Raw genomic sequence first — 14,087 nt, forward strand, 5'->3', positions numbered from 1 at the left:
CCATGGTTTGGCCCTTGTGTCAGGACACCATGATCTTCGCCCCCGTCTTAGGACATCATGTTCTTCGTTCCTGTGTCATAACAACATAGTTCTTGTTCCTGTGTCAGGATACTATGTTCCTCGTCCCTATGTCCGATCACCATAGTTCCTCGTCCCTGTGTCAGGACACAATAGTTGTCGTCCTTGTGACAGGACACCTTACTCCTCATCCCTGTGTTAGGACACCATGTTCCTCATCCCTGTGTTAGGACACCATGGTCTTCGTCCTTCTGCCAGGACACTATGTTTCTCGTCCTTCTGTCAGGATACTATGCTCTTCGTCTCAGTGTTAGGACACCATAGTCCTCATCCCTATGTCAGGACACGATGTTCTTCGTCCCTGTGTCAGGACGCCATAGTCCTCGACCCTCTGACAGGACACCTTATTCCTCGACCATGTGTCAGGGCACCATGTTCCTCATCCATGTATCAGGATACCATAGCCCTCGTCCCTGTATCAGGACACCATGTTCTTCATCCCTCTGTTAGGACAGAGGGGCTCTATGTTCTTCGTCCGTGTGTCAGGGCACCACAGTCCTCATCCCTATCCCTCGTCTCTGTGTTAGGACACTATGTTCCTTGTGCCTGTGTCAAGACACCATAGTCCTCGTCCCTGTGTTAGGACACCATGTTCCTCGTTCCTAAGTCAAGTCACCATAGTCCAAGTCCCTTTGTTAGACCACTATGTTATTCGCACCTGTGTCAGGACACCCATAGTCCTCGTCCCCGTGTGAGGACACCATAGTCCTCCTCCATGTGTTAGGACACCATAGTCCTCCTCCATGTGTTAGGACACCATAGTCCTTCTCCATGTGTCAGGAAACCATGTTCTTCGTCCCTGTGTCAAGACATCATAATCCTTGTCCCTCTGGCACAAGACTATATCCTTCCTCCGTGTGTCAGGACATCATGTTCCTCATCCCTGGGTCAGGACACCAACTTCCTCGTCCCTGTGTCAGGACAACATAGTCTTGGTCCCTGTATAAGGACATTCTGTTCCTAGTTCCTGTGTCAGGACACTATAGCCCTCGTCCCTGTGTCAGGACATCATAGACGTCCCCCCTGTGTCAGGACATCATAGACGTCCCCCCTGTGTCAGGACATCATAGACGTCCCCCCTGTGTCAGGACATCATAGACGTCCCCCCTGTGTCAGGACATCATAGACGTCCCCCCTGTGTCAGGACATTATATTCCTTGTCCCTTTGTCAGGACGCTGTACTGTTTGTCCCGAAGTCAGGACACTGTGTTCCTCTTCACTGTGTCAGGACACTGTGTTCCTTGTACCTGTGTAAGGACACCATAGTTCTTGTTTCTTTGTCAGGACACCATGTTCCTCGTCCCTGTTTCAGGACACAATGCTGTTCGTCACTGAGTTAGGACATCATAGTCCTACGTTCTTCGTCTCTGTCGTTACACTATGTTCCTCGTCCCTGTTTCAGGACAACATAGTCCTCGGCCGTGTGTCAGGACACCGTGTTCCTCGTCCCATTGTCAGGACTACATAGTCCTCGTCTCTGTGTCAGGATACCATGGTCCTCGTCCCTACCTCAGAACACCGTTTTCCTCACCACTATGTCAAAACACCACAGTCCTCGTCCCTGTGTCAGGCCACTATGTTCCTCTTCCCTGTTTCGGGTCACTATGTTCCTCGTCCCCGTGCCTGGAAACTATGTTTTTCGTCAGTGTTAGAACAGCATATTCCTCGTCCCCGTGTCAGGACACCATGTTCTTCGTCACTTTGTCAGTACACCATAATTCTTGTCCCTATGTCGGAACACTATGTTCCTCGCCTCTGTGTCAGGACCTTATGTTCCTCGCCTCTGTGTCAGGACCTTATGTTCCTCGCCCCTGTGTCAGGACGTTATGTTCCTCGCCCCTGTGTCAGGACTCATGTTCTTCGTCCCTGCGACATAATACCATAGCCCTCGTCCCCGTGTCACGACATAATGTTTCTCGTCCATGTGTTAGGACAAAATATTCTTCTTCTCTCTGTCAGGATCCCATAATCCTTGTCCCTGTGTCAGACACTATGGTTTTCATCCCTGCGTCACGACACCATAGTCCGCTTCCTTGTACAGACAATCTGTTCCTCGTCCCTGAGTCAGGACATCATAGCTCTCGTCCCTGTGTCAAGACACAATATTCTTCGTGTCTATGTCAGGGCACCTTGCTCCTCGTCCCAGTGTCAGGACATCTTGTTTCTCGTCCCTATGTCGGCACACCATGTTCCTCGTCCCTGTGTCAGGACACCATGTTCTTCGTCCCTGTATCAGGACACAATAGTCCTCGTCCCTGTGTCAAGACACCATATTCCTCGTCCCTTTGTTGGGACATCATGTTCCTCATCCATGTGTATACCTTGTATAGCTTGATCTAGATCAAGTCCAGAACAACGAGTGTATATCTTATGTATCTTGTAATAGCTTGATCTAGATCAGATCTAGAACCACGGACGTATTTCTTGTATAACTTGCGCTAGATCAAATCTAGAACCACGGATATATACTCTGCATACCTTGTATAGCTTTATCTAGATGAGATCTAGAACCACGAGTGCATATCTTGTATAGTTTGTATAACGTGATCTAGATCAGATCTTGAACAACGGGTGTATACCTTGTATTATTTATGTGGGTCAGATCTAGAACAATGGGTGTATGCTCTATGTACCCTGTATAGCTTGATCTCCATCAGATCTAGAACAACAGGTGTATACCTTGTATAACTTGATCTAGATCAAATCTAGAACCACGGATGTATGGATTGTATAACGATCTAGATCAGATCTAGAACCACGGGTGTATGCATTGTATGACGATCTAGATCAGATCTAAAACCACGAGTGTATATCTTGTATGCCTTGTATAACTTGATTTAGATCAGATCTAGACCCACGTCTGTATGCCTTGTATAACTTGGTCTACATCAGATATAGAACCACGGGTGTATATATTGCATAACTTGACCTAGATCAGATCTAGAACCACGACTGTATGCCTTTATAACTTAGTCTACATCCGATATGGAACGACGAGTGTATATATTGTATAACTTGATTTAGATCAGATCTAGAAACACGGGTGTATACTCCGTATAGCTTGCTATAAGAGGTAGTAATGACCTTGGACTGAGGCATAAAGAAAACAGGAAAATTAGATCCATGGAAGATATATCCGAGGAAATCATGTCTTTGGCAGATTAATTTCCTGTAGTTAGATCGTATACACCACCAGTTTTCAGGCGCCAGATCTTATCTCTCATAATTCACAAACACAACACTGACAATTGTGCGTCTTACTAGATTTACATACGTAAAAAATGACTTCGGTTCACGACCATCAAGTCTTTGATTACATTCCTCGGGAGTGTGATAATCTGAATTCTCATTTTTATAAGCAAACTGGTTTTAAAAGAGAAGGTAAAAGGTCGTCGTTAAAGCTATCATCAATTTTTACAAAACACTTGGCATTATATGCCAGTGACCTCTGGAGGATGACGGGGCGATCCTGAAGGGTTAAGTCGGAGGCGAAGCCACCATATCTAAGGGTCGTACCGACGTGCTAAAGGGCAGTACTGCCATCCTTAAGGGTCGTCCTGTTGTGCTAAAGGGTCATACCGCGGTGCTTAAGAATCATACTAGCGTCCTAAAGGGGATGAACAGGACACTGATAACAACCCAGTCATGTAGTAGGGGAGCAATCCATGAAACCTGAAGCCCACCACACACTCCTGCCCTTCATCTGGGCCACAAAGACAGCAAAGGAGGTGCTATCCTGGCCCTCCCGACCAGCCGAGTGAGGTGTCACCCTGATATTTCCACCAAGCCGAGTAAGGTGCCATCCAGGCCCTTCCGCCCGGCCAAATTGGCCACACACCTCCTTTACCCCAGCCGAGTGGGCCACACACCTCCTTCAACCTCAGCCAAGTGGGCGACACACTTCCCTCATCCCCGGCTGAGCGGGCCTCACACCTCCCTCAACTCGGCCAGGCAAGCTACACACCTCCCTTAGCTTGGCCGAGTGGGCCACACACCTCCCTCACCACCGGCCAAGTGGGCCACACACCTCCCCTCCCCCCAGCCAAGTTGGCCACACACATCCTCTTCCCTCAGCCAAGTGGTCACACACCTCCCTTACCCCCGGCCAAGTGGGCCACACACCTCCCTCATCCCCGCCCAAGTGGACCACACACTTCTTTCATCTCCGGCCAATTGGCCACACACCATCTTCATCTCCAGCCAAGTGGGCCACACACTTCCCTCATCTCCGACCGAGTGGACCACATGCCTCCCTCATCTTCGGCCAAATGGGCCACACACCTCCCTCATCTCCGACCGAGTGGACCACATGCCTCCCTCATCTTCGGCCAAGTGGGTCACACACCTCCCTCATCACCGGCCGAGTGGACCACATGCCTCCCTCATCTTCGGCCAAGTGGGTCACACACCTCCCTCATCACCGGCCGAGTGGACCACATGCCTCCCTAACTTCCGGCTGAGTGAGCCACATGCTTCCCTCAGCCTAGACGAGAGAGTCACACAAAAAACTTGCTCTGTAAACCTGGAAAGAAAGCAAGGCCCCAGAAAATGAGGTCTTAAAACAGAAATGTCTCAATTTTGTCGTCCTGATTAAATTCAGGAGGTGAGCGCTTGATAAAGATTTAGTAGAGACACTCTTGCGTTAATGGTAAGGGAAAAAAATTTGTTGATAAAGATTTAGAGAAATTTGTTGTCATGCTTGGCAAGCTTATGTATGCCAGTGGTGGCCACGTTGCAGGACTCACCCTGACCAGGGAACATTAAGTCTACTTTATTATTTTCTTGTTAATAATGATAGTCAGATTTATAAAATAAATTCATGCAAGTTACCAAAGAACATAAATCCATATGACAGTGAGAGGTGTCTTTTGCTCCTTGGAGGACATGCACCTACATGCATTGAAGAACCAGTTATTACTCAGTACAGTTTGATGTCCTAATGACAGAAGCGTGATGCTGAGTATAACAAATGATCATGGCACTGTAGCAGCGCTATGGCTCTTGAGGTACTAGTGAAGGGGGTCTAGTTCCTTCATCTGCAGCCAGGATTGTCGCTATAGTTTACTGTTATCTATTGACGACGAAGGAAATCCTATGTTGAAAGAGATGACACATCTCAAACTAAGGTTATCATGCCAACAAGATAACTTTAACATATCATCGAAACTGACAACACTTAAATGTGCTTATAAGGCAGCTAGTGCCAAAGGTCCACAGGCGTTTCAGCCCCGGAGGAAGACAAGTCTACTGGAGTTAGAGGACTCCTCCTTCTCGCCTATCTTGAGTTGTAACGCCCCTTGGAAAACTCTGCTTACCCCAGCGCCCCCTAGGCACCTCATCCTACCCCAGCATCCCTTGGGCACCTCAGCCAACTTACCCTAACATCCCCAGGGAACCTAAATGATTCCTATATTCACGTTAGTTCACCTGCCATACCGCATGACAGTACCAAGCTATACCTCCTGTCTCCAACCGTTGTACTGCACTCCCCTCTCTAACGGCTGCAAGCTGAAACGACTTTGATACAGAACTCTGACTGCCATCCCTAAAGTCGTGAAAACATTCATTTACATCATAAATATTGCTTGCAATAGTGGCTGACGAGACTATCCGTAGGATGTTTCTTCTATAATCACGCACTCTTACACTTACACACCAGCACAAGTGAGTCAAACACGTTCATTCGATTCTCTGGACATCTACTTGTTTTAGCTAAGGTAAATAGACACTTCATTGCCATTAACTTTTATTGCGTTTCATGCATTTAAGATAATACAGCACATTTCAATAAATATAATGAGGTTGAGGAACATACATTATTCATATATGAATGAAATCAGTGGACTAAAAGGTCGATGTCAGGATATTTCAGAAGCGAGGACCAGGGGCACTGGAAAACTCACTGGTTTTTGCCCTCTCGAGCCATGCGTTTCTTCTCTTCCTCAGCGAAGGCGATCTGACGGTGGACAAACTCAGGGATTGGGTGAGGGAATATAGGGCCCACGGGCAGCAGGGAGGACTCGGGGTGGTAACCCTTTTCGTTTGCCACAAACTTGACCTCTGCTATAGTGCCGTCTTCCAGGGGGTAGCTAGAGAGGAAGATGTGATTTTGGTAAAAATTATAGAGGGGATTGTATGAGATGAAGAACAGAATAATATGGGTATGTCTGAATGATTCTGGGAGAAGTTATGATGTATTTGTTGATCGGTACTCACCTCCAGGAGCCGATGCTGTTGGCCCCACCGTCCTCGCCCTGAGAGCCAGAGATGTGCACCTTAATGCCGTTCTCGGCCGCGAAGTCGAAGCTGTGTGCACCGGTCTCGTCTGGGTGATGCTGTTCGCTGTGCACGATAGCGACGCGCGGGCCATCCAGGGGCGTCTCGTCTGCCAAGGCTGCGCCCACCAGCACAAGAACTACCACTGCCTGCAACACAACACAACTACTGAAACCTGTTATACAGAAACTACCACTGCCTGCAACACAACACAACTACTGAAACCTGTTATACAGAAACTACCACTGCCTGCAACACAACACAACTACTGAAACCTGTTATACAGAAACTACCACTGCCTGCAACACAACACAACTACTGAAACCTGTTATACAGAAACTACCACTGCCTGCAACACAACACAACTACTGAAACTTGTTGTACAGGAACTATCTCTGCCCGCAACACAACACAATAGCAGTAACTACCGTTAATTGTGAGAGAATAACACACCTCAATCTCCAGCCATCATACACAAGGGTCTCATGAGCGGATCATGCCACCAGGCGTCCCCCAGCATTAGCCTCATGTCAGCAGCTCAAAAGAACGGGATTAACTAGTCGATAAGATCTACACAAGCATGGGTCGAGAGGATCTACACAAGCATGGGTCGAGAAGATCTACACAAGCATGGGTCGAGGATCTACACAAGCATGGGTCGAGAAGATCTACACAAGCATGGGTCGAGAAGATCTACACAAGCATGGGTCGAGGATCTACACAATCATGGGTGGAGGATCTACACAAACATGGGTCGGGGATCTACACAATCATGGTTCGAGGATCTACACAAGCATGGGTCGGGGATCTACACAAGCATGGGTCGGGGATCTACAGAAGCATGGGTCGAGGATCTGTACAAGCATGGGTCGAGGATCTGTACAAGCATGGGTCGAGGATCTACACAAGCATGGGTCGAGGATCTACAGAAGCATGGGTCGAGGATCTGTACAAGCATGGGTCGAGGATCTGTACAAGCATGGGTCGAGGATCTACACAAGCATGGGTCGGGGATCTACAGAAGCATGGGTCGAGGATCTGTACAAGCATGGGTCGAGGATCTACAGAAGCATGGGTCGAAGATCTGTACAAGCATGGGTCGAGGATCTACACAAGTATGGGTCGAGGATCTACACAAGCATGGGTCGGGGATCTACAGAAGCATGGGTCGAAGATCTGTACAAGCATGGGTCGAGGATCTACACAAGCATGGGTCGAGGATCTATACGAGCATGGGTCGAGGGTTTACACAAGCATCGATAGAGGATTTATACCAGCATGGGTCGAGGATCTACACATGCATGGGTCGAGGGTTTACACAAGCATGGATCGAGGATCTACATAAGCATGGGTCGAGGATCTACACAAGCGTGGGTCGAGGATCTACACAAGTATGGGTCGAGTGTTTACACAAGCATGGGTCGAGGATCTATACAAGCATGGGTCGAAGATCTACAAAAGCATGGGCCGAGGGTTTTCACAAGCATGGTTCATTGATCTATACATGTATGGGTCGAGGGTTTACACAAGCATGGGTCATTGATCTACACAATCATGGGTCGAGGATCTACATAAGCATGGGTCGAGGATCTAAACAAGCATGGGTCGAGGGCTTACAAAAGCATGGGTCGAGGATCTACATAAGCATGAGTCAAGGATCTACATAAGCATTGGTCGAGGGTTTACACAAGCCTGGGTCGAGGGTTTACACAAGCATGGGTCGAGGATCTACACTACACAAGCTTGGGTCGAGGAACTATACAAGCATGGGTCGAGGATCTACACAAGCATGGGTCGAGGGTTTACATAAGCATGGGTCGAGGATCTACACAAGCATGGGTCGAGGGTTTACACAAGCATAGGTTGAGGATCAATACAATCATGGGTCAAGGATCTATACAAGCATGGGTCGAGAATCTACATAAGCATAGGTCGAGGATCTACACAAGCATTGGTCGAGGATCTACACAAGTATGGGTAGAGGATCTACACCAGCATGGGTTGGGGATCTACACAAGCATGGGTCGAGGATCTACACAAGCATGGGTCGAGGATCTGCACAAGCATGGGTCGAGGATCTGCACAAGCATGGGTCGAGGATCTGCACAAGCATGGGTCGAGGATCTGCAAAAGCATGGGTCGAGGATCTACACCAGCATGGGTCAAGAATCTACACAAGCATGGGTCGGGGATCTACACAAGCATGGGTCGGGGATCTACACAAGCATGGGTCGGGGATCTACACAAGCATGAGTCGAGGATGAACACGAGAATGGGTTCCTGTAAGGTAAAGCTGAATTGGTCTTGCATCAGAGGGAGGGGGAAGCTGAAGGCCTACTCACCAGCTTCATCTTGCAGCACTGCAGTAATCTCACTATGCCAAGACACCACACCTGCTCTCTTTTATACCCAGGCTCCTGAAGGTATCGGGGTTGGGGCCCTTGGGGGGGTGACGGTGGACAGGTGGGGTGGGGAGGGAGTGACAGGAATCATAAGGTTTGTCGTGGAGATAAGACAGGTCACGTATTGTGGCCACAGACCCAGTTTGAAGATTTTTTTTCCCCTGCGACACTGAATGTTAAGTAGGGAAAGTGGTCTTGTCCTTTTTGATGGTATATATAAAAGCTGAGAGAGAGAGGCATGTCCGGCCACTTCAGCTCTAGGCTGAGGCTCGCTCCTGAGGCCTGATGGCGAGGGACGCACCTGCTGGTGGGGTTCAGACCTCCTGCAACTTGCTAGGGACGATGGTATCTGCCGACGAGGTCCAGACCTTTCGCGACATGCTGGGGACGAGGGCACCTACTGACGGGGTTGAGACTTCCTGCGACGTGGTGGAGACGAGGGAATATGCAGGTAGGGTTCATATCTTATGAGACATGCTGTGGACGAGGGCGTATGCCAGCGGGTTTCAGACCCACTGCATCATGCTGGGAACGAGGGCACTTGCCGGCGGGGTTCAGACCTTCTGCCATTTGCTGAGGACGAGGGTACTTGCTGGCGGGGTTCAGACGTCGTGCGACATGCTGGGGACGAGGGCACTTGCCGGTAGGGTTCAGGCCTTCTGCCTTTTGCTGTGGACGAGGGCACCTGCCGGGGGTTCAGACCTCCTGCGACATGCTGGAGACGAGGGTACTTGCCGGTGGGGTTCAGACCTCCTGCCATGTGCTGGGGACGAGGGCACCTGCCGGCGGGACTCAGACATCCTGAGACATTTTGGGGATGAGTGGCACCTGCCGGCGGAGTTCAGACCTCTTGCAACATGCCGGTGGGTTTCAGACCTCCTGGGACATGCTGAGGACTGGAGTACCTGCCGGTGGGGTTCAGACCTGCAATATGTTGGGGACAAGGGCACCTGCCGGCGGGTTTCAGACGTCGTGCGGCATGATGGGGACGGGAGCACCTACCTGCCGATATCAGACAGCCTGCAATACGTTGGGAACGAGAGCACCTTTCGCTGTAGCTCATGCCTCCTGCGAAATCCAGGGGACAAGAGACCAGCCCGCGGGTTTCCATGTCCTGGAGGAGGTTTCGCTGTGTCGCACATCTTCCCTTCCATTCTTATGAAAATTCTAATGGAATAAATGACCTACACCTAAAACTAATGAAATTACAAATCTTTTAAAGATTGTTATCGACGTAAGAGCCTGGTAGTGCACATCATTAGGCTATACTCCGTGTATTATTCATAGGGTTATCGACGTAAGTGACTGGTAGTGCAGATCATTAGGCTATACTCCATGTATTATTCATAGGGTTATCGACGTAAGTGCCTGGTAGTGCAGATCATTAGGCTATACTCCATGTATTATTCATAGGGTTATCGCCACGTAATAGCCTCAATTTCCCTGTCGCCAAGAGGATAAAACCTCCTCCATAAAGGAAAATTTTCTCTTCATATAACATTCTCGAAGCTTCAAAACCTAACTAGATAAGTTCATCAACAGCATGGAACAGAGACAGACGATATCTGTCCATGGAATCGGTAAAGGGGAAGATGTAGCTGTGGAAATAGCGCAACTTCCCGATCAGATATCTATTTACCCTACTTCAGGTAAACTACGTCAACTGACACAGACTGGCTGACATCCTTCTACATAAATGAAGGCCTCACTACTCATGAGTTGAGAGATAATATACTACTTATCATGTAATAGCCACCCACACTGACTAGACACACTCGGTGTACCAGCTCCCCACGTACACTAGATAGATCCCGTCAGTGTACCAGCTCCCCACGTACACTAGAGAGATCCCGTCAGTGTACCAGCTCCCCACGTACGCTAGATAGATCCCGTCAGTGTTCCAGCTCCCCACGTACACTAGATAGATCCCGTCAGTGTACCAGCTCCCCACGTACACTAGATAGATCCCGTCAGTGTACCAGCTCCCTGCGTACACTAGAGAGATCCCGTCAGTGTACCAGCTCCCCACGTACACTAGATAGATCCCGTCAGTGTACCAGCTCCCCACGTACACTAGATAGATCCCGTCAGTGTACCAGCTCCCCACGTACACTAGATAGATCCCGTCAGTGTACCAGCTCCCCACGAACACTAGATAGATCCCGTCAGTGTACCAGCTCCCCACGTACACTAGATAGATCCCGTCAGTGTACCAGCTCCCCACGTACACTAGAGAGATCCCGTCAGTGTACCAGCTCCCCACGTACGCTAGATAGATCCCGTCAGTGTACCAGCTCCCCACGTACACTAGATAGATCCCGTCAGTGTACCAGCTCCCCACGTACACTAGATAGATCCCGTCAGTGTACCAGCTCCCCACGTACGCTAGATAGATCCCGTCAGTGTACCAGCTCCCCACGTACACTAGATAGATCCCGTCAGTGTACCAGCTCCCCACGTACACTAGATAGATCCCGTCAGTGTACCAGCTCCCCACGTACACTAGATAGATCCCGTCAGTGTACCAGCTCCCCACGTACACTAGATAGATCCCGTCAGTGTACCAGCTCCCCACGTACACTAGATAGATCCCGTCAGTGTACCAGCTCCCCACGTACACTAGATAGATCCCGTCAGTGTACCAGCTCCCCACGTACACTAGATAGATCCCGTCAGTGTACCAGCTCCCCACGTACACTAGATAGATCCCGTCAGTGTACCAGCTCCCCACGTACACTAGATAGATCCCGTCAGTGTACCAGCTCCCCACGTACACTAGATAGATCCCGTCAGTGTACCAGCTCCCCACGTACACTAGATAGATCCCGTCAGTGTACCAGCTCCCCACGTACACTAGATAGATCCCGTCAGTGTACCAGCTCCCCACGTACACTAGATAGATCCCGTCAGTGTACCAGCTCCCCACGTACACTAGATAGATCCCGTCAGTGTACCGCTCCCACGTACACTAGATGATCCGTCAGTGTACCAGCTCCACGTCACTAGATAGATCCGTCATGTACCAGTCCAGTACACTAATAGATCGTCAGTGACAGCTCCCGTACACTAGATGATCCCGTCAGTGTACAGCTCCACGTACATAGATAGATCGTCAGTGTACCAGCTCCCACGTACACTAGATAGATCCCGTCAGTGTACCAGCTCCCACGTACATAGATAGATCCCGTCAGTGTACCAGCTCCCCACGTACACTAGATAGATCCGTCAGTGTACCAGCTCCACGTACACTAGATAGATCCGTCAGTGTACCAGTCCCCACGTACACTAGATAGATCCCGTCAGTGTACCAGCTCCACGTACACTAGATGATCCCGTCAGTGTACCAGCCCCACGTACACTAGATAGATCCGTCAGTGTACCAGCTCCCCACGTACACTAATAGATCCGTCATGTACCAGCTCCCCACGTACACTGTGTACGTCATGTACGTCCAGTTTCACTAGATAGATTCGTTTGTAATGTCCGTATAGTATCCGTCAGTGTACAGATACGTACTGATAGATGTAGTGTACGTTATAGATGTTATTCGTATGTATGTAAATGTATGTGATGTTTACATCTAGTTATATAATTGTAGTGTATTAGTATAATTGTGTATTGTTGTTGTATGATGTATGTGTTTGTTGAATGTATGTTGTGTACGTAGAATGTATTGTTGTATTGTATGAAGTGTAGTGTACTGTTCATAGGTTATGTGTATGTTAGTTAGTATTGTAGATCGTTTGTGTATTGTATGAATTGATTGTTGTATGTATAAGTACTGTTGATTTGATTGTATTGTTTGTAGATCGTATGTTGTATGTATTGTATTGTATGTATGTAGTTGTATTGTGATGTAATGTATGTTTGTACATGATGATCTTGTGTACGTAGAATGATTGATGTAGTGTATGTCAGTAATTGTAGATGTAGTGTAGTCCAGTTATAGATAGATCGTTATGTTGTACGTCATAGATAGATTATGTTGTATTGTTGATTGTTATAGTTATGTAGATTGTAGTGTAATTGTATAATGATCGTTATGTAAGTAGTATTGATAGATTGTTGTTTTAGTAGTATGTTGATGTAGTGTTAGTTATAGTATGATTGATTGTGATGTACAGATGAGTTGATGTGTAGTGTTATAATTATTGTGTATGTATGTGTTATGTGTATGGCATTGTTAGTCACTTGTATAGATTGTCATGTTGTTGATAAGTTACTTAGATTGATTGCAGAATTGTCATTCTAGTTATGTATGATCACGTCATGTGTACAGTACTTGTTATGTATGAATTGGTTATTGTGTATTGTTAGATTGGTTATTTGTTGTAGTTGTATGAACTTGTATTTGTCGTATGTGTATGAATGTTAATTGTTGTATTGTTATGAATTGGTATTTGTATGTGATTAGTATGAATTGGATTGATCCGTATTGTACATGTTAGTTTATGATGGTTATTTGTTGTATTGTTATGAATTGGTTATTTGTTGTATTGTTATGAATTGGTTATTTGTTGTATTGTTATGAATTGGTTATTTGTTGTATTGTTATGAATTGGTTATTTGTTGTATTGTTATGAATTGGTTATTTGTTGTATTGTTATGAATTGGTTATTTGTTGTATTGTTATGAATTGGTTATTTGTTGTATTGTTATGAATTGGTTATTTGTTGTATTGTTATGAATTGGTTATTTGTTGTATTGTTATGAATTGGTTATTTGTTGTATTGTTATGAATTGGTTATTTGTTGTATTGTTATGAATTGGTTATTTGTTGTATTGTTATGAATTGGTTATTTGTTGTATTGTTATGAATTGGTTATTTGTTGTATTGTTATGAATTGGTTATTTGTTGTATTGTTATGAATTGGTTATTTGTTGTATTGTTATGAATTGGTTATTTGTTGTATTGGTATGAATTGGTTATTTGTTGTATTGTTATGAATTGGTTATTTGTTGTATTGTTATGAATTGGTGGTATGAATTGATTATTGTTGTATAGTTATGAATTGGTTATTTGTTGTATTGTTATGAATTGGTTATTTGTTGTATTGTTATGAATTGGTTATTTGTTGTATTGGTATGAATTGGTTATTTGTTGTATTGTTATGAATTGGTTATTTGTTGTATTGGTATGAATTGATTATTGTTGTATTGTTATGAATTGGTTATTTGTTGTATTGTTATGAATTGGTTATTTGTTGTATTGTTATGAATTGGTTATTTGTTGTATTGGTATGGACTGGTTATTTGTTGTATTGGTATGAATTGGTTATTGCTGTATTGTTATGAATTGGTTATTTGTTGTATTGTTATGAATTGGTTATT

The 14,087-nt window shown here is 46.5% G+C and overlaps 1 protein-coding gene across 1 annotated transcript; it reads right to left on the reverse strand.

Annotated features, from left to right (window-relative positions):
* Nucleotides 1-5,811: 5,811 nt before the first annotated feature.
* LOC139750911 (cuticle protein AMP4-like) lies at nucleotides 5,812-8,735 on the reverse strand. Its single transcript, XM_071665800.1, has 3 exons — nucleotides 8,697-8,735; nucleotides 6,295-6,503; nucleotides 5,812-6,167 (listed from the first exon to the last, which is right to left on the reverse strand). The coding sequence occupies exons 1-3, from the start codon at nucleotides 8,703-8,705 to the stop codon at nucleotides 5,978-5,980; spliced, it is 408 nt and encodes a 135-aa protein (XP_071521901.1). The 5' UTR covers nucleotides 8,706-8,735; the 3' UTR covers nucleotides 5,812-5,977.
* Between the last annotated feature and the right edge of the window lie 5,352 nt (nucleotides 8,736-14,087).

The sequence above is a fragment of the Panulirus ornatus genome, chromosome 10, assembly GCF_036320965.1.
Source record: "Panulirus ornatus isolate Po-2019 chromosome 10, ASM3632096v1, whole genome shotgun sequence".
NCBI classification, from domain to species: Eukaryota; Metazoa; Arthropoda; class Malacostraca; order Decapoda; family Palinuridae; genus Panulirus; species Panulirus ornatus.

What these genes read in the sequence shown, in the direction of transcription:
- LOC139750911 (XM_071665800.1), bottom strand. An exon ending in AACAGCATCGGCTCCTGGAG is followed by an intron (nt 6,168 to 6,294) that starts GTGAGTACCGAT and finishes CTTCCTCTCTAG; the next exon opens with CTACCCCCTGGAAGACGGCA.